Source organism: Ziziphus jujuba, chromosome 3, assembly GCF_031755915.1.
Source record: "Ziziphus jujuba cultivar Dongzao chromosome 3, ASM3175591v1".
In the NCBI taxonomy this organism is placed as follows: domain Eukaryota; kingdom Viridiplantae; phylum Streptophyta; class Magnoliopsida; order Rosales; family Rhamnaceae; genus Ziziphus; species Ziziphus jujuba.
The window spans coordinates 28231342-28254243 of NC_083381.1; the positions used below are offsets into that span (position 1 = coordinate 28231342).

At 31.2% G+C, this 22902-nt stretch overlaps 2 protein-coding genes and 1 long non-coding RNA gene across 3 annotated transcripts; 1 reads left to right on the forward strand and 2 right to left on the reverse strand.

Annotated features, from left to right (window-relative positions):
• Nucleotides 1-239: 239 nt before the first annotated feature.
• Nucleotides 240-2522, reverse strand: LOC107423305 (uncharacterized). The gene is made up of 3 exons (XM_025075394.3): nt 1382-2522; nt 900-965; nt 240-784 (listed from the first exon to the last, which is right to left on the reverse strand). Exons 1-3 carry the CDS (start codon nt 1538-1540, stop codon nt 485-487), a joined length of 525 nt encoding a protein of 174 aa, XP_024931162.2. The 5' UTR covers nt 1541-2522; the 3' UTR covers nt 240-484.
• Nucleotides 2523-12032: 9510 nt separating this feature from the next.
• LOC107423328 (leucine-rich repeat receptor-like serine/threonine-protein kinase At1g17230) lies at nt 12033-16973 on the reverse strand. Its single transcript, XM_016032873.4, has 4 exons — nt 16460-16973; nt 13262-16248; nt 12639-13019; nt 12033-12325 (listed from the first exon to the last, which is right to left on the reverse strand). Exons 2-4 carry the CDS (start codon nt 16194-16196, stop codon nt 12309-12311), a joined length of 3333 nt encoding a protein of 1110 aa, XP_015888359.3. The 5' UTR covers nt 16197-16248; nt 16460-16973; the 3' UTR covers nt 12033-12308.
• On the forward strand, nt 16685-17389 carry LOC112492371 (uncharacterized). Its single transcript, XR_003056714.3, has 2 exons — nt 16685-16825; nt 16980-17389. It is a non-coding gene; the product is annotated as an uncharacterized LOC112492371 (long non-coding RNA).
• The last annotated feature ends 5513 nt before the right edge of the window (nt 17390-22902 follow it).

The window sequence follows — 22902 nt, forward strand, 5'->3', positions numbered from 1 at the left end:
AATGTAAGATGGAAGTCAGTATTAACCAACCTTTTTTTTTAGTCTCCTTAATTTAAGAAAGTGCCATTCTTATATATCATAAATGCCATTAAATACCATTCAAAACATCTGCACATCTTTATACGTACAAAAAAGCAAAAATAAGCTCCAAACAACTGAACCATTCTGCTTAATAGATATGATTTTCCAAACAGTGCTGAAAGAATGACAAAAGAAAACTTTGAACTCAAACAGCGTTTTTTACTTCATTGTATGACAAATGAAAATTTTGAACTCAAACAGCTTTTTTACTTCATTGTCCTTCAAGTTGAAGAACAATAATTCAATCCAAGGAGGTTTGAACCCAAAATTACATCTCACCCAACTCAATTGAATAAAATTTTATCTTGCAATGCAAACAAACAAAAGCCACAAATTGCTAACCATTGGGTTAAAAATGAGGTAATGACATGAAATATGTCATTGCATTTATAATACATTCATATTAAATTATAACAACATCAATTTTAGGACGTATTTGGGTTCTTAAAAGCTGGGCCCAGGCTCGACAAGTTTCAGCACTGTGATTATTATTGTAGATCAAAATGCCATCTTGCCGGTAATCCCTTGGCATGCGAACATCCAGGATAATTTTTTCAAGCGACACAGCAATCTCAACTAAATGCAAAACCAGCTCAATTTGATTTCTAAAACCAGCAAAACCAACCAACTCCACCACTTTAAGAGAATGATGCAATTGCCTAATGTTTGAGTTCACTTTGTTAGGGATATCGTCATCCTTCCACTGTTACAACAACAAAATGAAAGATATTCAATCATGCAGCAACAACGATTTCGATTTTCTCTAAATTACAATAAAACTAATGATCTGTATATATATATATATATAAATATAATACCTCAAAGTCGATCAATTCATGTTCGAACATGCGTTTCCTTTTAGAAGAAATGTCAAGATAGCAAAGCTGCCACAAGGTATATCAAATTAATTTCAGGTAAACAAGAAAATTATTCTAGAGGTTGGAAAAGTTAAGATTAGTTTATAAAGTTAATAACAAACTCATATGGAATTGTCTACCTCTTTTGTCAAGAATTCCATGAAAAATTGTATATGCTTGTAAATATGTGTACCATACACATTCTTTTCATCGAAATTGCATTTAAGGTAATTAAAAAAATGTTTTGTAATCCAAAATAATATAAATTACAGCTAAAATATCTTCAATTTATTATTGTCACCATCCACAAACTAGGACTAGGTAATAACTACGTACAATAAATTTTTTGTATAATGTGTCTTTATATTCAGCATGATTGAGAAATTTTAAATATAATATATATAAATGATATATAATTTTTAATAATTAAGCAGAGCACTGACCTTGATTGACAAACTAGACAGGAAAGGAGCCGCTTTTACAAGGGAACAGAGCCAGAGCAAAGATATCTCTCTCGGTGGACATTTGATTGTCATCTCCAAATGCTCAAGATTAATGAATTGATGTGGAAATTGATGCGAGATTTGATTTCTTTGTACCATATCCAGAACGACCTAATTAGCCATAACAAAGAAAATACACAATACAATGACATACAATATTCCCCCAAAAAAAAAAAAAAGGAACAGAAATGTAACATGATTAAGTATACAGGCATAGAGCTCTTCTATCCCATTTCCCTGGTCTCCTGATATAAAAGGTTTCTATATGTATGTTATTTAAATGAAGTGACAATATATCACTACTTAGACATGTATAAGACAGGAAAAATGTGAGATCTAATCCTTAAAGTTCTAACCTTCAACTCCATATCCAACCTTAATCTCTTGACTTGAGAGAAATGAGTAAACAGCTCCTGAAAACAGTCAATATTCGTCCTAAATGAGTTCATGAGACCAAGAGATACGTAGGAGAGATGGGGAGGCTGATCAACATCCCTAAACACTAGAGGACTACGACTCGTCACTACACCACAAAATCTAAAGGACACTAGATTTGGGGCATATATCCAAATGGATTCTTGGAGGAAAGGTCTCGTAATGACAAACAAATAGCTTGATTCCCGACTACATATGAACAAGTCTTTCAGATTTGGGGCAAAGACGAAAAGCGTTCGCATCCACCTGCATTTGCAAATCTTCAAGCATTTCAATTTGCGAGCCTTTGAAACTCTGAGATTTCTGATGTTGTGTGAGTCTCTAAGACATAAATTTTCAAGATTGGGGGAGTTGGATAACAAGCAGTCAATATCTTTGTCATCCACATTTACTTTGCTCATATGACAGTCTCTCAGTCTCCACCAGTAAAGCCTCCTGTTGTCCCTGCTGAACCGGCAATTGTGTTCCATTAATTCCATATTAAGCCCACAACTGTAAAGACTCAAGTTGAGTTTTTGGACACGTTTTTTGGCAGCAAATTGAACCCAATTGTTCATGCTGTCAGAATATTCTTTAGGGAGAGCAAAACCGATTGTCAACTCCTCAATAGTTGTTGCCTTGTGCAATTTCATCACTTGATTCACCCCTTTTACGTACTTTTCACACTAAGTTGGGTTTTTACTGACCACACCTTCATCAAATACCAGGTTAGGGTGAAACATAACGGTGTTCATCCACAGATTTTTCCATCGCTGGGAAAGTACGGTGGTTCTTGCCGCTTCGCTCACTGACAACAAAGATATAATGGATCCCAGTATTTCATCCGGTAATTTACTGATACGATCCTCCTCCTCCTCCTCCTGCTGATCAAGGTTTAAGTTTTATTTTTTATTTTTTTAAATTAGTTATTTCTCTCATACAAAAACTAAGTGCGAAAAGAATAAATAAAACAAAAAAAATTAAAAAACAAAAAAGAAACTACCTTGAGAATCCTAGTAGAAAGCTTGGCTTGTGGGATCGACTGCATTCTCTGAGTTTGAGTATTTGATCACCCAAACAAGACAGTCAAAATGGCAACAATACAACAAGTCTGAAATGGAATAAACATATATAAGATGATGATGATGCTACAGCCACCAAACAGCACAATACAAACACTTTCAATTAGTTATTGTTAGAAGAAGAACAAACCCACATCTACCCGATCTATGATTTTGTACAACCAAGATCCAACGCCTCCTCCTATGCCACCGAAACCGATTGGATTGGTGGTGTCCAGCTTAAAGTTTTCAGGCTACGCTGTATATAAAAATTCAAATCTCTTATTCATGATTTAGGGCAAAAAACGGAGGCGGCCAATCCAATTTGAATTTCAAGGAGAATTTGGGAAGGAGCCACTTAGAAGGATGTATTCAATTTAGAGTTTGATGGATTTAAAATGAATTATAGACTTTAAAGGATTTGATGGATTGTTATGGAATTCTACAGACTCCATAAAGATTTTGTAAGAATCCAATGAAATCTTTGGATTTAAAGGTGGATTTCATTTTGACAATTTTCTTCACAATTTCCCTGTTAAAATCCTTTCAAATCCATTAAAATCCATCATTTTTTAAAGTCTTTTAAAATCAATGACTTTTTGAATACCACCAAATTTTAAAAGAATTCTATAAAATCCTAATTGAATACATCTAAATTTTAATGGACTTTTAATGTCGACAGAGATGGGGTTTTTATTTGCGAGATGTGGCGGGATAATTTGGGAGCTTTAACTTTCCTTTTTTCATTGCATATTTTTTCAGATCCGTTTTTATCTTTTTTTTTTTTGTTTTTTTTTTTTTTTTTTTGGTTCGCCACTTGACAAATGCTCTTGGTTTGTCCCCAAAAAAAAAAGAAAAAAAAAAACAAATACTGTTTTGGTAAACTAAAAACATTATTTTGGTATTGTGACTTTTTTAAAATTTATATTGGCATGAGTTTTTGAATAATGAATATCAATATCAAATTTAAACATTGATTTAATATAATAATAAAATTAAGTTATAATAATAATATAATTATATTATAATTATTTAATATAGAAAATTAATTGTTTGTAAGGAATCAAAAAATATAGATGAATTTAGATTCCATAGATGGAAAATATTATATAAATAAATTTAAATTTGAATTAAATTATATAAATATATCTGAATTTAACTTTGAATTAAAATCCATATATGGGAAAAATTAAATAGATAAATATCTTTAATTTAAATTCCATAAATTTTTTATCTTATAAGGAAAAAATGTGTTTATAATAATAAATAAAAAAATTATGTTATGAGTATTTAATATAGAAAAATTAATTATTTGTAAAAAATAAAAAAAAAATTCATTTGAATTTGAAATCCAAATATGGAAAATATAATATAAATACATTTGAATTTAAATTATATTATTTAAATTTGAATTCCATAGATGGAAAAAATATTAAACAAATACACATTTTTAAATTTGAATTCCATAAATAATTTACCTTATAAATTAAAAATGTGTTTATAGGATAAACAATAACAATAATAATAATATCTATATAACAATATATAAAAGAAGAAGAGTTTGCGACACATGTCATCATATTATTAATTCAAATTCCATTCAAAATTATCAATAAAAATTATCTTGTTTTTTTAAATTATTTATGATCCTATCAAAATATTAATCAATACTAAATAAAACAACTATTTAAAAGTATAAAAAATATTTAACCTTTAATAGTCGTATTCAAAAATATATTTTTTTATTATTATAATATTAGATGATTGATTGAAAAAGTATAAGATTATTTACCCTTTATGGTTTAACCTAAATATATATAAAATCAATTTTATTTTGAAATAAATTTTAAATAAACATACTTTTGTTGATAACCATAAACTGATAATTATATCATTCATTATAAAAGACTATGTGTGTGTATATATATATATATATATAATTTTCCTATAATGAATATTTACATTCATATTAAATGTAGGTCATAATCAAAATATATATAATATTGAAAATAAAATACATGCAACACACCATAAATTATATATAATTTGATGTTGATTTGTATCATAATATGCATATCCACATATATGATATGTTAACTCTATATATATATATATATATATATTCTACCTCTTTTTAAATCCAAATTATTATTAATTAGGTTATAATAATTGTAATAATAATAATAATATATTATTATTATTATCATAAAGATTTAATATTGAAAAATTAATTATTTGTAAGAAATCAAAAAATATATTTGAATTTTAATTTAAATTCCATATATGAAAAATATTATATAAATACATTTGAATTTAAGTTTCATAGATAGAAACTATTAAATAGGTAAATATTTTTTAATTTGAATTTTATAAATTATTTACCTTATAAAGTAAAAAGGTGTTTATAAAATAAATTATAATAAAAATAATAATATTAAATAATTAAAATATGTTATGAGTATTTAATATATGAAAATTAATTATTTTCAAAGAATCAAAAAATACATTTGAATATGAATTCCATAAATGGAAATTATTATATAAATGCATCTAAATTTAAATTCCATAGATAGAAAAAATTAAATAGATAAACATTTTTTATTTAAATTCTACAAATAATTTATCTTATAAGGTAAAAATATGTTTATAGGATAAATAATAATAATAATAAATAAATAAATTATGTTATGAGTATTTAATATAAAAAAAATTAATTATTTACAAAGAATAAAAAAATACATTTGAATTTAAATTTGAAATTCATAAATGGAAAATATTATTTAAATAACTTTCAATTTAAATTAAATTATATTAATGCTTTGAATTTAAATTTAAATTTTATAGATGGAAAAAATTAGATAGGGATTAAATATTATTATATATAGAGGTTAAATTTTATTATATATAAAAAATTAATAGTGTTGAAATGAATTTAAAATTTTTTATTTTTCATTACTTATACATATATTATTATTATTATTATTATTATTATTATTAGTATTATTATTTGTTTAAGGTTTAGGAATCCACGACATGTGTATATAATATATTATGTACAATATATATATATAAATTATTTATTGCGGTTACATTAATAGTTCATCTTACGAACTTAACACTAATGTATTTACATACAGCCTAATAGTAGTGAGGAACATTTGGAGTTTTAATTTGGGAATTAATTTAGGATTGATGAAATTGTGTGAAATTGAGAGTTTAATTACTAAGGGCCCATTCAATACCATTTTGCGAAATGATTTGTTAGTTTACAAGTTAAAAATGATAAAAAAAAAAAAATTTAAAAAAAAAAAAGAGTTCAACTATTTTTGAAATACTACAAAATTTGAAGAAACTTGTAAACATTTTTTAAAATATAGGTAAATTTAGAAAATATCCCATAGAAGTTTTTCATGTATTTGAAAAATTTTGAAAATAGAGATATTAGAGAAAATATTTAAGATTTACCATTTCAAATTAAAAAAATATTTATTTATATACCACGTTTAACACATTTAGTCATTAACCAAATATGACTTTACCATTTTTGTTCTTATAAATTATTTTCAATTTTATTTCTAGACATTTTTTAAATTCTAAAATATGAAATTCAAATTATCATTTTTATTTTTCAAATTTGATTTGTAAAAATTGTTTTAGAAAACGTTACCAACTCTAATATTTTTGAAATAAAAAATACTAGGTGATGTTTGGTATGGTTTTGCAAAATGATTTTTCATTTTACAAACTGAAAATTATCAAAAATGCATTCTTTAGCTATTTTTAAAATACAAAATTTGAAAAAAAAAAGAGTTAAAAATATTTTTTAAAATATAGGTAAGTTTAGAAAACATCCTAAACATGTCTTACATATATTTGAAAATTTGCAAAAACAAGGAATTAATAATTTTTATCATTTTGAATTAAAAACTATTTATTAGATATAGATATATGTCAAGTGAAATTAGCTCAATTAGGAAAAAAATTATAATAAATAATAAAAAAAGGAGGAATAGATATATACCATATGTAGCATATATATTATATACAAATACAGATAATGTTTATCATTTTTAATAATAAATATTTTTAAAATGTTAAGAATAAAATATGGGGACTACATTACGGTTAATAAAATTGAGAATTTTATTTGGGATCTAAATTATGGCTCTAGTGCTCATATTATGCCATGACCAATCTAAGATCCTTTACAGAAATCCTAAATAAATCCCGATTGGGAAAACCTAATAGACTTTCCAACGGAAAATCCAGCACTATTTCCCTTAAGGGATGGATATATCACAAAATTCACTGCAAAAAAAACACACTTCTAAAAAGCACCATATTATTTATCCTATTTAATTTTAAAAGATTCTACAAATGCAACACTTCAAAATAAAACAAGACAAGGAATAGACATAATATTAAATAGATAATAATCCAATACAGTATACAAACATACGAGGGTTTACAGTAAGTACAGAATTTAATACAACATAGAGATAGAAAGAAATATTACAAGAAAGAAAGAAAAAGGAAAAGGGCTTCTTTGAATTCAGCAACCAAAAAAAAAAAAAAAAAAAACGTCAAGCTTGCCTTCGGACGGTCAACACCGATAAACCTGGGCTTAGGGGAATGGATTTAAAAACAAAAAATAATGAGATACTAATCATCCCAGTAAGTGACCTAACTACTGCATAAATTATAATAATATAATAATATAAAATAAAGGTGATTAATAATAAATAAATAAATAGATAGTTAAAATAATAAATAAGTAAAATTAAAAATTTTATTTTAAAACCCTCACAATTTCACTCAGTTGGAAAAGTTCCCCTTTTTAAAACCATTTTCAGAAAATCCATTATTTTAATATTCCCAAAAATCAAAGATAAAAACTTTCAAAGAAAAATTAACACTGAAAATAATTTGACAACAAATTATTAAATTAGAATAAAATCAAAAGGTAAAATAAAATTTGTATTAGAAAATTTTTGCATAAATACGAAATTAACATAATATATAAAATTTTTATTAAATAAATTAATTAAATAATAAAGTAATATTTTAATTAATTTTAAACATAAATTTGAAATAGACAATAAAAAGAAAATATAATAAAATACATTTTAAAACATAAATTTGAAATAAATAATAAAGATATAGCAAAATCCGTTTTAAAAACTTCGTTTTGAAAAACTATATTAAGAAATCAACTTGATGCACCATAATATATACCAAATGATATTAGACGGTATCCAGCATCTCAAATACCATTCTGACAGAAAGGTTAAAGAAAGAAACATATAAACAGTCATCTTGGAGTTCCAAAGGCACCAATGCTAACTATATAAAATACTTACAAACTTTTATGTTCATGGCTCCCACAAGATGAACAGATATACTTAGTGGTTAAATAACAAATACAGTACAGAACACCAATACTGTATAGTACATCTAAAATCATAAAATCATAAATATCACAAATACATAAAATTTTATAAAAAGCCATCGGATGTTGTGCATCTTTCTGAACCCATAAAATTTCACATTTTTTTTTAAACCATCGTCGTATATCCAATAGTTTAAATAAGTCAATTTTCATCATAATAAAGCCAAATCTATAAATATTTAAATCCATAAATATATTTTTGGGTACAATAATTGAATATAAATATTTTTCTCAAATCCATAAAATTATTTTATATAAAAACTAAATTATAATCACATAAAATTCACATATAATTAAATTCACATAAGTACAATTTATTATGCATAATAAATTTAACAATAAATTTAATAATAATTTAACACCATAATTTCTTTAAAACCATAGGTAGGGATGGCCATGGATTGGGTTGGTTCGGTTTTGGACCGAAATACAACCCAATCCATACATATCGGTTTTTCTAATTTACAATCCAAACCAAACCATTGAAGTATTAAATCCAAACCAAACCAAACCATTTATTATTGGTTTGGTTTGGATTGGTTGATCGGTTTGAAACTTACTAATTTATAAATATATAATACAAATAAAAAATTTTCCAAATATAAAATATAAATAATAAATTATAATTATCCAAACATAAAATACAATTAGAATAATACAACATAGTCTAAAATGGAAAACAAAGAAGAAAATGTAGCAAATGATACACATCATGTACTTATTAAATAGCAAACATTAATGTCATCATCTCACTCCTATAAAATCAAATTAAAATTGTTAGAACAAATAATATAAAATAATACATTCGTCAAAATTCATTCATTCAAGAATCAATGCATAATTCCTTTTTTTTTTTTTTTACTTTAAAAATTTGGTAAATCATAAGTCAATCAACGTTGACAGGTTCACTAATTTTAGTTGATTCTGTAAGCTCTACAAAGATCAAAACAATAAAATTAGCAATAAATTATATTTAAACATTTATATATATATAAGTAACAATTGGATACAATATATGTAGATATATATATGATGGGGATGTAAAACAAATATATATATTATAGTGATGGTGATGGACTGGTGGTGGGCGGCAACAAAGGTAAATGTTTAGTTTAGCGTTATAACTTACAATTTGATTTAGGATTTGAGATATGGGGATGTAAAAGAAAAAAAAATATATATATATATATATTAAAAATCAATATATAAAAATGGAAAAAAAATTTAAAAACTAATATATAAAAATGAAAAAAATATTCTAAAATTAATATATAAAAATGAAAAAAATAAAAAATATATAATTTTTTAGTTATATAATATATTATTTGGATTGGATTGGATTTATATTTCCAATCCATAACCAATCCAATCCATACAATTTATAATATTTTGAACCCAATCCAATCCAATTGATATAAAAATCCAATCCAAACCGTTAAAAATGGATTGGATTGGGCGGATTGAACGGGTTGGATTGGATTTTGCCCACCCCTAACCATAGGTATGAATTTTATGCAACACATATTTAAATCAATGTAAATTGGTGCATAAAACTTAATAGCAATTTTTATTAAATATTAAACACATAATATTTTTTAGAAATTCAAATAACACAATATATATATTAATAGTCCCAAAATAGTTTTTGAAAAGGATCACTTACCTTAAACGTGTGGATCACTCGAGATTTTTCACAGGATTGATCCTACTGTTCATATGGGTGCCTAAAATATCAACATTATATAATACTGATTAAAACAATATTTTTAATATACACAGCTCACCCGTAGAAATTAACACAAACGTTGTTCAAAATACATAAATTATATACCAAAATGAAGCTTACAACATAAGGATTATAGATTGGGTCTTACCTCTCAAAGATCGGATCAGCAGTTGCCAAGATCTAATCGGGAAGCTTGGGAATTAACAGTCCCTCAATCTCCTAACAACAAATTCCAAACATAAAAAAAAATCATCAATTTTTCAAGAAAATTAGATTCTCACTAATTTTATTATTATCTAAAAATATGGGCTTAATGAAATTGAGGGTTTAACATAATTTGGGATTGTTGGATTTCAGTTTTAGCAGTAAAATAAGAACACTAATTTAGAGTTAATGAAATTGAGGATTTCAATTGGGATTTAAAATTTGGATCTTGGGCTAGTATTGGGCATACTGGGGGTTTAATTACTAATGTTGGCGGATCAATTTAGAATTATTTGAATCAGGGGTTTTGACAGGATGAATTTGGGGTTAATGATATCGGGATTTTGAGTTTTTGACTGATGAAATTGGGAATCTAATCGGTAATTTTTTATTTTTTTTTTTGTGGAATAATTTAATTAGCAATGTTGGTGTATTGAATCAAGATTTTAATTAATCTCCACATACATTTTCATAGAATATGCAACAAAAAGCATGTGGAACGTTCATCATACTTGAGCCAACAAATATAGGAATGACCACCCGTTAAAACTTTAATGTCCTAGAATCTTGCCTTGCTAAAATTCCCCACTTAATTTATTAAAAATATAAGGGCGGGAAACAGAATGATTATTTCTAAAAAAATATATAATAATTTATGATAATATAAATGAAAAAAAGTCATTTTTATTTATCATTGCACAATAATAATAATAATAATAATAATAATAATAATCATTTTTATGTATATACATATGATAAAAATATTGAATTAAAATTAAGATTTAGTCTTCATATTTTTTTTCAAACATGTTCAAATTTGATAAAAATTAATTAAAAATCAAATCTTATATTTATTTTTATATTTTTAGACTTGATAATTTATCATAATCTAAACTTATTAAAATATGGTAAGCATATTTTAAAATTTATATAGATTAATCTATAAAAATAAGAATTAAAAGGTTTTAAAAAAGAATTGTTATTCCTTTCCAAATTCAAAAACTTAAATTTATGAAAAAAAATAAAAATTGTAAGTGTAGGAAAAATTAAATCTTTGAAATAGAATTTTATTCATATATCTATTCTATATATCAAACATACTCTTTTAAATATAGTTTTATTGATAATTGTTAATTGATAGAATTTTGAAAATCGACAATAAATTAAAAATAAAAAAAAAAGTGGTGGCTTCATATTACTGATAATTAAGCTCTATAAATTAGGGTGGAAACCTAATTAATTAATTAATAAATAAAAAAAATGAGGAAGATTTGCTTACAAAATTTTCAACCACTAAAATACAGCCATGTCATTTACCATGTCTCTTTTTTTTTTTTTTTTTTTTTGGGTTAAATATGAAATGCCATTTATCATGTTATTTAAGTCTTAAAAAGTAATTGACATATCTAATAAAGGTTTTGAGCCACTAAGCCCGATTATTTATGTGGGACTTCATATCTATTTTAAGTGCAGAAAAAATAATAATAATAATAAAATCAAAATTAAAATCGTTTCTGTGTTTTTTACACCACCACTGGGGCAGGGGCTGCAAGTTCTGCTAGCAAACGCAATACTAATTAATTTTTGCATGAAAAATTAACTAACTGAAAGATTAAACCCTAACTAATAACTAGGAGGACCTGGACCTGATTAGTAAATTATATGATGAAATACTGGAATAAAAGGATCATCCTGCTACAACATTGATGGTAAAAAGAAAAATAAAAATAAAAGAGGGAAAAAGTATGATTCTATATATTATTTAGAGAAATTAAAAAGATGCTTAATAAGATCTTTAAGTAAGATTTTGAATCAAAATGATGAGTTTGCTACACAATTATGACTATAAATATTATACCATGGTTGTAATTAAATCTTACTGAATCCAATTTAGGCAGAGCAAAATGCATGGTTAGTCTAAAGAAGATCAAGGAGAAGGACTTTTTATTTCCTCGATCGAATTGGAAGAATATTTAGTAGAACATGTTTGTCCAAACACGATTCAGAAGGAGCTCAGAATTCCACACAATCTGCAAAAATACATATCCATGCAAGAAAGCCATTAATATATTATATATTTTATAAATGGTCTCTTATAAAACATATAAATATGCATAGATGTACAAGTTTGCAATTCAAAAAAAGAAATAGAGAAACACACTATTTTTTTTATTTTTATCAAAGATTAATGTTACTTTTAAGCATCAATGAAATTTTTAACATCAAGACATATATCAATATGTATGCAATCTTGATGATTTCAGTTTCTGCAGGACAAAAAAAAAAAAAAAAAAAAATGATCAGTAAGTAATTAAATTAATATCAAACTTGATTAGTTCTAACCTCTCGACTGAGCATCTCCTTCTAAAGGACTTTCGGATGTTGGAGATGAACACTTGCTCACAGCTTCCCTAGCATCAATCATCATGGCAATAACCTCCCTCATTGTTGGCCTATTTACTGGAGATGTGCTGGTGCAGAATAATGCAATTTTGAGAAACAAAGTCATCTCATTAACTGTTGTTTGAAGACTCAAATCAAGCCTTTTGTCAAATATATCAATTGTTGGAATTGCATCTTTAATTGATCTTCTAACCAATGTGACCAAATCTCCTCCTTGCTCCAGAGGTTGAACAGGAGACCTTCCAGTTATCAATTCCAACAGAACAACCCCAAAACTATAGATGTCACATTTCTCTGTCACTTTCATAGTGTATGCATATTCTGCAAAATAAATACCAATAAAAACTGTATAGTTAGAACAAAAGAAACTGGTTGTTTGTGTATGCGAGAAGCAGCATTAAAATATAGCATTCGAAATAACCAAAGGTCCACATCAGTCTATGTAGATCTAATAGCTTTTTGTTGATTTATAAAAAGCGATGAAGTAAGTTTAAAGAAGCAGAGATTAGGGAAGGAAAAAAAAAGACCAAGAGAATCAAGTATTATCCTAGTTGTTTTATTACCTGGGGCGATGTATCCATATGAGCCTGCAACAGCAGACATGGATTTCGAGCAAGGGAAGTCAATCAATTTTGCCAAGCCGAAATCTCCAACATGTGCCTCAAGAACTTCATCCAACAAAATGTTGTTCGACTTTATGTCACGGTGAATGATTTGGGGTTTACAATCATAATGGAGATAGCACAAACCCTCAGCTGCTCCAAGAGCAATCTTATATCGAGCATTCCAGTCCAGTAAACTCGTTCCATCTCCATGGAGTTGTTCTCCTAAGCTTCCATTTTCCATGTACTGGTACAGGAGAAGATTCGAATCCTGGTGGTAGCAAAAGCCATGGAGCTTCACAATATTTCGATGCCTGATCTTCCCAAGAGTTGATATCTCAGCTCGGAAGCTGCTATCAACACTCGCTCCTTCTCCGCGGGACTTTAGCTTTTTGACAGCAATTACTTCACCATCAGCCATAACTGCCTTGTACACAGTGCCACAAGCTCCCCTTCCTATAACTGCATTCTCTGAAAAATTGTTGGTAGCTTCAACAAGGTCCTGGTACGTAAATCCATCTTTGGGAAAGTAATAGTTATCTAAAACATCAGGCTTTGAACGATCATCAACCACAACAAAAGCAGGCTGACGGCCTTTTATAGCCCTGCAGAAACCAATTATAAGAAACAGAGAAATTAAACCAACAACAATGGAGATGACAGTCACTAGCTTCTCTTTTGACGAACCCTGCTTTATCCAGCTTCGTTTCCGAGTAGTAGATGAAGTTAGAGATGGATGACAATTGTAGGAATCCAATCTACACAAGCCATTGTTTCCAGCAAAGTTTGAGGAGTCCATCTTATGAAATGCTGTGTTATTCGGTACTGCACCAACCAAATGATTGTTAGAGACATTGCATACCAAGAGGCTGGGAAGCTCACCAATCAAAGGAGGAATTTCACCAACAAGCTGGTTGTCATTCAAGTAAAGGGATTCCAACATCTGCAAGTTCCCCAAATTCGAAGGAATTGGACCGGACAGATTGTTATGGCTAATGTTGAGAGCAATCTGTAGAACAGTAAGTTGGCCTAGTTCAACAGGAATGCTACCGGAAAACTGATTCCCCCCCATCTGTAACTCTGTGAGCCGGGTCAGACTCCCCAAGGCACTTGGTATTGATCCCCTCAACTTGTTATCAGAAAGCTTCAAAAGTTCCAGTTTTACAAGCTTTCCAATATTGTCAGGGAGATCGCTTGTAAACTGGTTCCGACTAAGATCAAGCCTCTGCAGATTAATACAATTTCCCAACTCATGAGGAATGCTTCCTGATAGCTTATTAGAAGAAACATTGAACGTCACAAGCTTCATTAGATTGCCAATCTCATGTGGAATATTCCCAATAAAATGGTTGTCTGCCAGTAATAGCCTTTCCAAATTCCCAAGCCTGCCTACCTCAGGAGGTATTGGCCCTAAGAATCTGTTCTGATAGAGTTCAAGAGCAGAAAGATTATGAAGCTTATATAATTCAACAGGGAGCTTTCCTGTAAGCACGTTGTCACCTAACATTAGCTGTGTGAGAGACTTGCATGTTTTAAGACCATATGGTATTTTTCCCGACAGCCTATTCGATCCAAGGCTTAGAAATATCAATCTCCCGTACCTGCAAAGATGTGAAGGTATGCTTCCAACAAGATTATTTGCAGACATGTCAAGAATTGTAAGGTTGCTGTGAACTCCAAGTTCAGGAGGAATTGTACCCTCAAGATGATTGTCAAAGAGTTGAAAATCAACCAAATATCTAAGATTCTGAAATTCCAAAGGGATTGTTCCTGTAAAATTATTTATGGACAAATCTATGTTCTCCAGCAGCTTCAACCGCCCAAGTTCCTCGGGGATACTTCCCTGCAGGAGGTTCTCAAATAGGTGAAGCAACTGAAGATTAGAAATGTTACCCAACTCCTTGGGAATAAACCCACTCAACTGATTTTCTGAAAGATCAATCTGAACAGCGCTAGTACAATTCCCTAATTCCCGAGGAATTGTTCCATTCAACCTGTTGGTATATATATACAATCTTTGTAACTCGGACAACTTCCCAAGTTCCTTGGGAATTAATCCACTGAAATAATTTACATGCAAAGCAAGCAACTCCAAGCTACTTAGATTTCCAATCTCAGGAGGAATGAAACCGGACAAACGGTTCTGCCAAAGGATCAAGTCAGTAAGATTCTGAAGCTTGAAAAGCTCCACTGGAAGTGAACCTTCAAGCCTGTTTTGCGCTAATCCTAAAACCTTTAAGCTCTCACACTCACTGATTTCTGTAGGTATTGGACCAGAGAGGAAGTTTATACCTGCCCTGATAACCTTAAGCTGTTTTAGCTTACCAATTGATCCCGGAATGTTACCAGTGAGATTATTGCTATAAATGACAAGCTCCTCAAGTGAATTTAAGTTCCCAATTTCCTCAGGCATATCTCCATACATATAATTCTCACAAAGGGAAAGCTTCCTAAGTTTTGTGATATTGCAAATTGGGGTCAGAAGTTCTCCATGAAACCTATTAGTGCAAAGGTCTAGAATCTCTAGATTTTGACAGTAAACAAGATCATTAGGAATCTGACCAAAAAAGAAATTTTTGGACACATTCAACTCAGCTAAGTGGGAGAGATTGCAAATGCTAGGAGACAAAGTTCCTGACAGATTAAACCCATTGAGAATCAAAGAAGTTACCTTGAAATCAGTATTACACCACACACCCATCCAATTGCATGGAGTTGAATCAGATGAATTTGTCCAACTCCCAAGATTGTTATTTGGGTCAGAAAGTGATTTTTTAAACTCCAAAAGAAAATGGCCCTCTTCGTTTAAAGAATCAACAAAGGCGGCTGTGAAGCAAAGGACGAGTGGCAGGTAGAAAAAATTTTGGGCTTTGAAACTCCAATTCCCCCTAGCCATTGTTTACAAAGTCCAGAAAGATTGGAGTGTATGAGATGCAAAGAGCTGAGGTCTAACAATGACAGGTAAGGGAAAAAAGAAAAAAAAAAGTTACATATTTTCTCAGCAAAAGCAACCATACCGTTCACGGTTAGCAAAGTAGGAAAAGAGAAACCATAAATACGGCTCTTTTAACTTTAGAACCCAAGTTGTAAATTATTAAAAAATAAAAAAGCTATAAAAAGACCAACTTTTAGAGAAACCCAGAGAAATTAAAAAGATACCTTTGGCCTCAAGCGGTGACAATATTAACTAAAGGTTCTGAAAACCCAACTGTACCAGTAGAGCCTCAGAAAATTGGGAACAGTAAACAAGCCCATATAGCAATCAATGAAGGCAAAGATAAGGAAGAGAGAGACAGAGAGAGAGGGGGAGAGCTTCACCTACCACTATAGAGAGAGAAAAAAACGAAAGGCACACAACAAAAGATGGAGGAGAAGCGAGAAAAAAAGGGGAAGAAGGGATTGATGAAATAAAAGAGAGTGAATTGAAGACCATGACAGTCACAATCTGAAGCAGTGAAAGCAAAAGAAAACACCAATTGGCAAGTCAACGCCTTTAAACTTTTTCCTCCTCTGCTGTGAATAATGGTGGTGCTTCTGGTTCCTCCTCTTCCTCCTCCTCTTCTTTTTGTTCTGAGCATCTTCCACCAACTTTTTCCTGCTTCCTGTTTTGCATTATTACATTTGATGAATATATATAGATATGTGATGTCCTTCTTTTCTTTTTCTTTTTTCTTTCCAGATGGTGTCAGTCAAAACCCAATATTTTGCTGATGGGATTATATTCAATCTCCTCCATTGTTGGGAGAAATCAAGGATAAGATTGGCTTTTTGACCAGTATTTAGGTTTGGTTTTTTATTAATTAATATTTGGTTTCGTTTTGGAGGAGTGTTTCTTAGTCTTTGGTTGTCATGATTTTCTTCAAAGACTTTGATAATAGTGAGTGCCTCTTCAGTGGGTTGATGGGGAATCTCTCTCTCTCTCTCTCTCTCTCCTCCTCTTCTTCTTCTTCTTCTCTCTCTCTTTCTGTCTTTCCAGCTACAGTCGTTCTACTTCGCCACTGTTTTCTTGAGGAAGGCTAATCAATGATCTTTGCATGCATTTACCTTGATAAGTAAATTAAATATTAATTTAAGCTTACTTTATTTTTACTTGGTGCAATTTACCATTATTTTTTTTGGCTTAGCACTCGGGTATCTCACTATCTCCCGTGCCCTTATATATATATATATATAAAAATAAAAGTTATGACATGGTTTTACTTTACCTTTTTAAACTATAAAATTTGTCATATTATTATTTATTTTATTGTGCAATATTGCTATCTAAATTATTATTTTTTATCAGTTTACTTTAACTATGTAATTTTTTTTTTTTATAATGAATTTGGTCAAATAGCTAAATAATTACATATACAGTGCGTTGCAAAAATTAAAAAATTTATAAATTTCATCAATCAAAAGTACCTTCATTTTTTTTTTTTGGGCAAACTCCAAAAATACTTGATTGAATAAAAGTGACATAAAAGTTTGGAGAGGCATGTGCGAAATTTTATATTTAAAACAACATATTAAAATATGTGTCATACATAGCTCGGAGAGTAAAACGATATAAATTTACCAAAAAAAAGAGTAAAATGATATAAACTTTAAATATTATAATATATAATGTAACATTTATATGGGTGGGGTGGGCATAGGGGTATATACATAATATTAATATTATGTAATATTAATATTGTTTTAGTTTTCATGGATTCAATATTTTTACGAAGTTTATAGGATCAGATATTTCATTTATTTGGGTTGACTAATTATGATTGTTGCTTACTCAAAATTCCACCAGGCAAGAATTGGAGCCAGCTCTGATGACAATATTTCTAATTCACTGTATGTTTCTGCACTTTTAATTCTCTTCCACAGTGAACACCACAAATAGTACATGCTAGAAGTTGAGTCATCTTTATTGAGTCAAATGGGGCGTGGATAGTTATAAGTTTAACCTGAATAACTGCTGCATAATCCAATGGGGTTGAAATAAAATTTTACTGGATAAAGTTTATCCCACTTTCAAATGAGACTGCATTTATCTCTAACATAATTATGCAATTAATTAGGATTGCATTTATCTGCTAAGATGAAGCTTATATTAAATATGATTTCACATTTATATTGTAATTGGCTTGGATATAATAATTCTAAATTTGATATTAAATTATCTAAACAATTTGGAAATATTTGAATTATTTTGGCGATAATTAATATTATTTTGAAATAAGTATTATCTAAAAATTAACTCTCCAAGATAATTGTTTGTTATTTGAATTAATTATATTCTGGGATTCTTGTTAGACAGTTGAACACATTAAATCAAAATCATAACTTGCTTGCAGATGCAGAGCTGCAAGCATAATAAACCAGATCTTTTGCTTTTTTTTCCCTAACCTTCGTAGCAGAATCTTACACTGTGGAAGAAAGTGATCACTCAAATAGTGTTCATTAGCTGCCAATTACACTCAGAAAGAGACTGTAGATGTGTTCCTAGATCGACTGAGGCAAAACATATCATTAATCTGATACATGGCTTCAAAAACTATTGTAATAATTTGTTAGAATTATATGAAACGATTAGGATTTAATAGAATTGGTAATTACCTCGAATAACTTAGTCAATTTACAAGATATAATTATTTAAAATAAAGTTTTACAAACTTTTTAATAATAAAAAACGATTTTTTTTTTTTTCCAAAACAAGTGAAATAACAAAGGATAAAGAACACGAAGAGATTAAACGTTTTTTTTTTTTTTTTTCACTCCTTAAAAAATAAAACAAAATATTTGATTTCCATACACAATTAATCTAGTCTTACATAATCACATATATTCATCCTGTTACGAAAAATGACTGAAATTTTAAAACTTTGATTGAGTTTAATTAATTGGACTGTTTATTGGATTTCATATTTGACTTTTTATATGGTCAATATTCCGGTTTGACTGGTATACCAGTATTATATCAGTGTTGGATTTTTATTTGCTACTGACCCAAGTTTTTATATAAGGGCTGTAAAGCATGTCTAACAGTGAATAAATTCCAAAATACCCGTTTTATCTCCCAAACCTGAGAAATCTTCCCCAAACCCATGAGTCCAAATTGGATCGACCCAAACCCATTTGAGTACCAACCGAATTAAGCCAGTTTTGATCTCTTTTTGACCACCCTAACTCCACATGCATTGGCTGTAACACCCCGTTCCAAATCGCACCGGAATCCGTGCACGTTGACCAAGGTTGACCGTTGACTAAAGGGGTCAAAAGTTGACTTTTTGACTGGGTGGGATTTTCGAGTTGACCAGGGTACCGTGGTGAAGTGCACGATGCCACGAGTTCGTAGACTGGTAGCACGTCGAAAACGGAGCTACGGTTTGGAAGTTATGGACGAAACAAGTTGCGGTCCAAACTGTCCAAGGGGTGTCGGGGTTGACTTTTTGTTTATGGGGAATTGAGCTTTGACCCATGCATGGTTGTGAAGTGCTCGTCGATACGAGTTCACAGACTAGCGGCACGCTCGAAACGGACATCCGGTTAAAAAGTTATGGACGTTTGAAGTTTACCGGATACCGTATTATTTTAATGTTTTTGGGTCGGTGAACAGTGAAATGCCACGTGTCAGCTTCTGGTTGGTCCATGTGGCATGAACAGTGTCACACAAGGGTTTTTATTTGTTAAAACTCTCGGGGAAGAGAGAGAAAGAGAGAGAGGAGAGAGAAAGAGAGAGAGAGAGACCGCCGGCCACCGGAGTTTTTCCACTGTTCCGGCCGAGTTACTGAGCACGCGCCAGCCAGCAAGCTTGCCCTCCTCATTTCCGGCAAAACATCCAAGTTTCACGGCGAACGGCCGCCGGACGCGCCCGGATCGGACCTCCGAAGTTTGGCGGCGAGTTTTCCCCTCCACCGCCGGCCACCGCGAATCGACCCTGTTTCGGCCTATCTACAGTACATGCGCCAGCTAGCCTTGATCCTCTCCTCAAGTCCGGCCGACCCACCAAAAATCACGGCCATCGGACCACCGACGCGCCGGGATCGGAGCGTTTTCCGGCGAGGGGTCGAAAATCTTCAAACGGTGATTTCTCCGCCGTCCGACCTCCGTTTTGCTCACCTCCGGTCCCGTTGGGTTGCTCTCCTCAAGATCTACAAGTCTGCAAAATTTCACCACCAACGGCCACCGCACGCGCCGCCGCCGGCGACGGTTGCCGGTGACCGCGGCGGCCGCCGGAAATTACTGTTCCGACGAGTACCCGAAATTTCGGCCAGCTCCAGTCTGCAGTGTTCGATCTCCTGAATCCGAATCCGGCTTCCGTTTCCGCCAATTCGCGACGGTTTGGGAGAATTGCGGAGCCGAAACTCGAAAAGCTTTCCGGCGAGATTCCGACCCCGTCGGGTTCGATCACCGGAAAGTAAGACCAAATCCGTGATCCTCATCACGCGAGCTTCGATTCGGTATATAACTCGTAACCCTTAGATGTCGCTTGGTGTTCGCTCCCCGGGTATCCATTTGGGAATTACCCGAATAAAATATTAATATTTTTGGTTTGTGCACTGTGGTTGTTTAGGTGCACGCGCGAGTAGTGGAGTGGATCCCGAGGAGGATCTTAGTTGATTTGCGCTCTCCAGGTGAGTGACCCACCTTCAAATATTATTTTGGGCAATTAATTAAATTTAATTGGTATTTAATTTAGTATTTAAATTATACTCATGTGGTGTGGTTTAATTATGGTTTTAATGCGGTTTAATTTAATTAATTGTTATGCATGAGCAAGGTATGTTTCGGTATTGATTTTACGTGGTTTCAAATGTGATTTCTCGGGCATAATTGGGTTAAATATTTTATGAAAATATTTGGTTAAATTTTATAAATTATGCCCGCGGTATTTTTATGGTTGCATCTCGTATTTCGAGGAAAATTGTGTTTTGTTGATTATCGCTGTTTCGTACCGGGTTGTTTAAATAAAAATATGTGGGATGGTGTTTTGTGAAAATATGGTATACTTCCCACGGTGGTTTTTGGAAAAACGGTATGGTTGGTTGTTATTGTTTATTTTTAGACGCACTCATACAGTATTGGTGTTCTGGTGTATGGTGTATGGACACGTGGTTTAGCACGCGGTTATTATATGGTTTAGCGTGCGGTTTTTACTTCACCCGTGAGTTGCCATTGGACCGTGGGCAGGCAAGTTGTTATTGGCCACAGCCGCCCCCCTCCTTGGCCGGGTGATGGTTTGTAGCAGCGGTACTGTCGGGATGCCGAAGTGACCGTTGCAGGTTTCTCTCTTTAACCTCCCGCCAGTCGGTGCTCGGGACGCTGGGTATCGGAGGGCATCACCGGTATATGGTGTGGTGCGTCGGTGTAATTGCAAATAATGGTTTAAACCCCAAAGGTGTTCAAAATTTATTTATTATAATTTATTATATTTTTATTATATATTTGGGGTATGTATTTATTTAATTGTTGTTGTTAAATTATTTAATCCCTTGGTTTTTGGGAGGTATGCACATTGGGTTTTGCGAAAAGATTTTAAAAAGGGAACATTTCAAACGGAGCGATTGGTGAGAGTTTTGAGGGAAATCATTATTTTCCAAAGGTTATTATTATTTATTATTAATTGTTGGTATTTGTTCCACTCCTTAATTGTTATTATTTTATTATTATTATTAAAAGGTGTTCAGTAGTTCGGGTTACTCACGGAGATGATTAGCATCTCACACTCTTAAATTCCGTTCCCTTAGGTGCAAGTGGTGGTAGACATTCTTCCGGAGCGAACCAAGTTTTCCGCTGCTGTTGTGTTTCGAAAAGTTTCTTTGTACTATTTCATTTCAGTGTATTATTTCTTTCAGCCTTGTTGTATTTCTGTTGTTTTGCACTTCTTAAAGCTCTGTATACTATTGGGATACTTCTGTTTTATTTATGCACTGGACTGTGGTTGCTTTTGAGAAGTGCTGGAATTGGTGGAATCAGTTTGTAGTTTGTGGGAGGAATAAGGCGATGAGTATAGAAACACGTTTTCAGTGCAGGTAATTTGTGGTAAGTAAATCCCTTAGGGGAGGCTCTGTCGGATTTTCCGTTGGAGGGTCCGGTAGGGTTTCCCTGGGATCAGGGCTGTCTAGGGTTCCGGGGAAGGAATTCTGGACGGGTCCTGACATTGGCCACTATGAAAGCCCACCTCCAAGCGACCAACCTGGCCAAATTTCCGATCAAAGCACCAGGATTGGCAGTTTGAAGTCGACGACGGCTATTTGGCATTTTTCGGCATATTGGCCTTTTTTGACGGTTCTAGTTCAACATATACACCTTCTCCCTCACCCCCTTCCCCCCTTCCCCCCAACTTTTAGACCCTCCGATTCCATTTTCATGCTTTGTTTGTCAAAATTTCTCAAGATTTGAGAAATCTATCAATAGGAAGTTTAGCCAAATTTTACGACTAGTTTTTTGATCACCATAACATTTTTGGATCAAGGTGAGCTTATATTTTTATTACCCATTCCAGAAGCCTTTCATTGATATAAGATTTATAAATTTTGAACATTATTCGATAATTTTTTAATTTTTGGATCAATTAGTTAAATTTTGCATCAAATTAGATTGAGTTTGGATAAAAATTGCTCAAA

Bases quoted from the DNA above. Each gene is read 5' to 3' on its own strand.
- LOC107423305 (XM_025075394.3), bottom strand. From the start codon at position 1,540: ATGGTACAAAGAAATCAAATCTCGCATCAATTTCCACATCAATTCATT. The intron at 966-1,381 runs GTCAGTGCTCTG...ACCTTGTGGCAG, and splicing joins TGTCTAGTTTGTCAATCAAG to CTTTGCTATCTTGACATTTC. The intron at 785-899 runs GTATTATATTTA...TTGTTGTAACAG, and splicing joins ATGAATTGATCGACTTTGAG to TGGAAGGATGACGATATCCC.
- LOC107423328 (XM_016032873.4), bottom strand. From the start codon at position 16,196: ATGGCTAGGGGGAATTGGAGTTTCAAAGCCCAAAATTTTTTCTACCTG. The intron at 13,020-13,261 runs GTAATAAAACAA...TTTATTTTGCAG, and splicing joins ATATGGATACATCGCCCCAG to AATATGCATACACTATGAAA.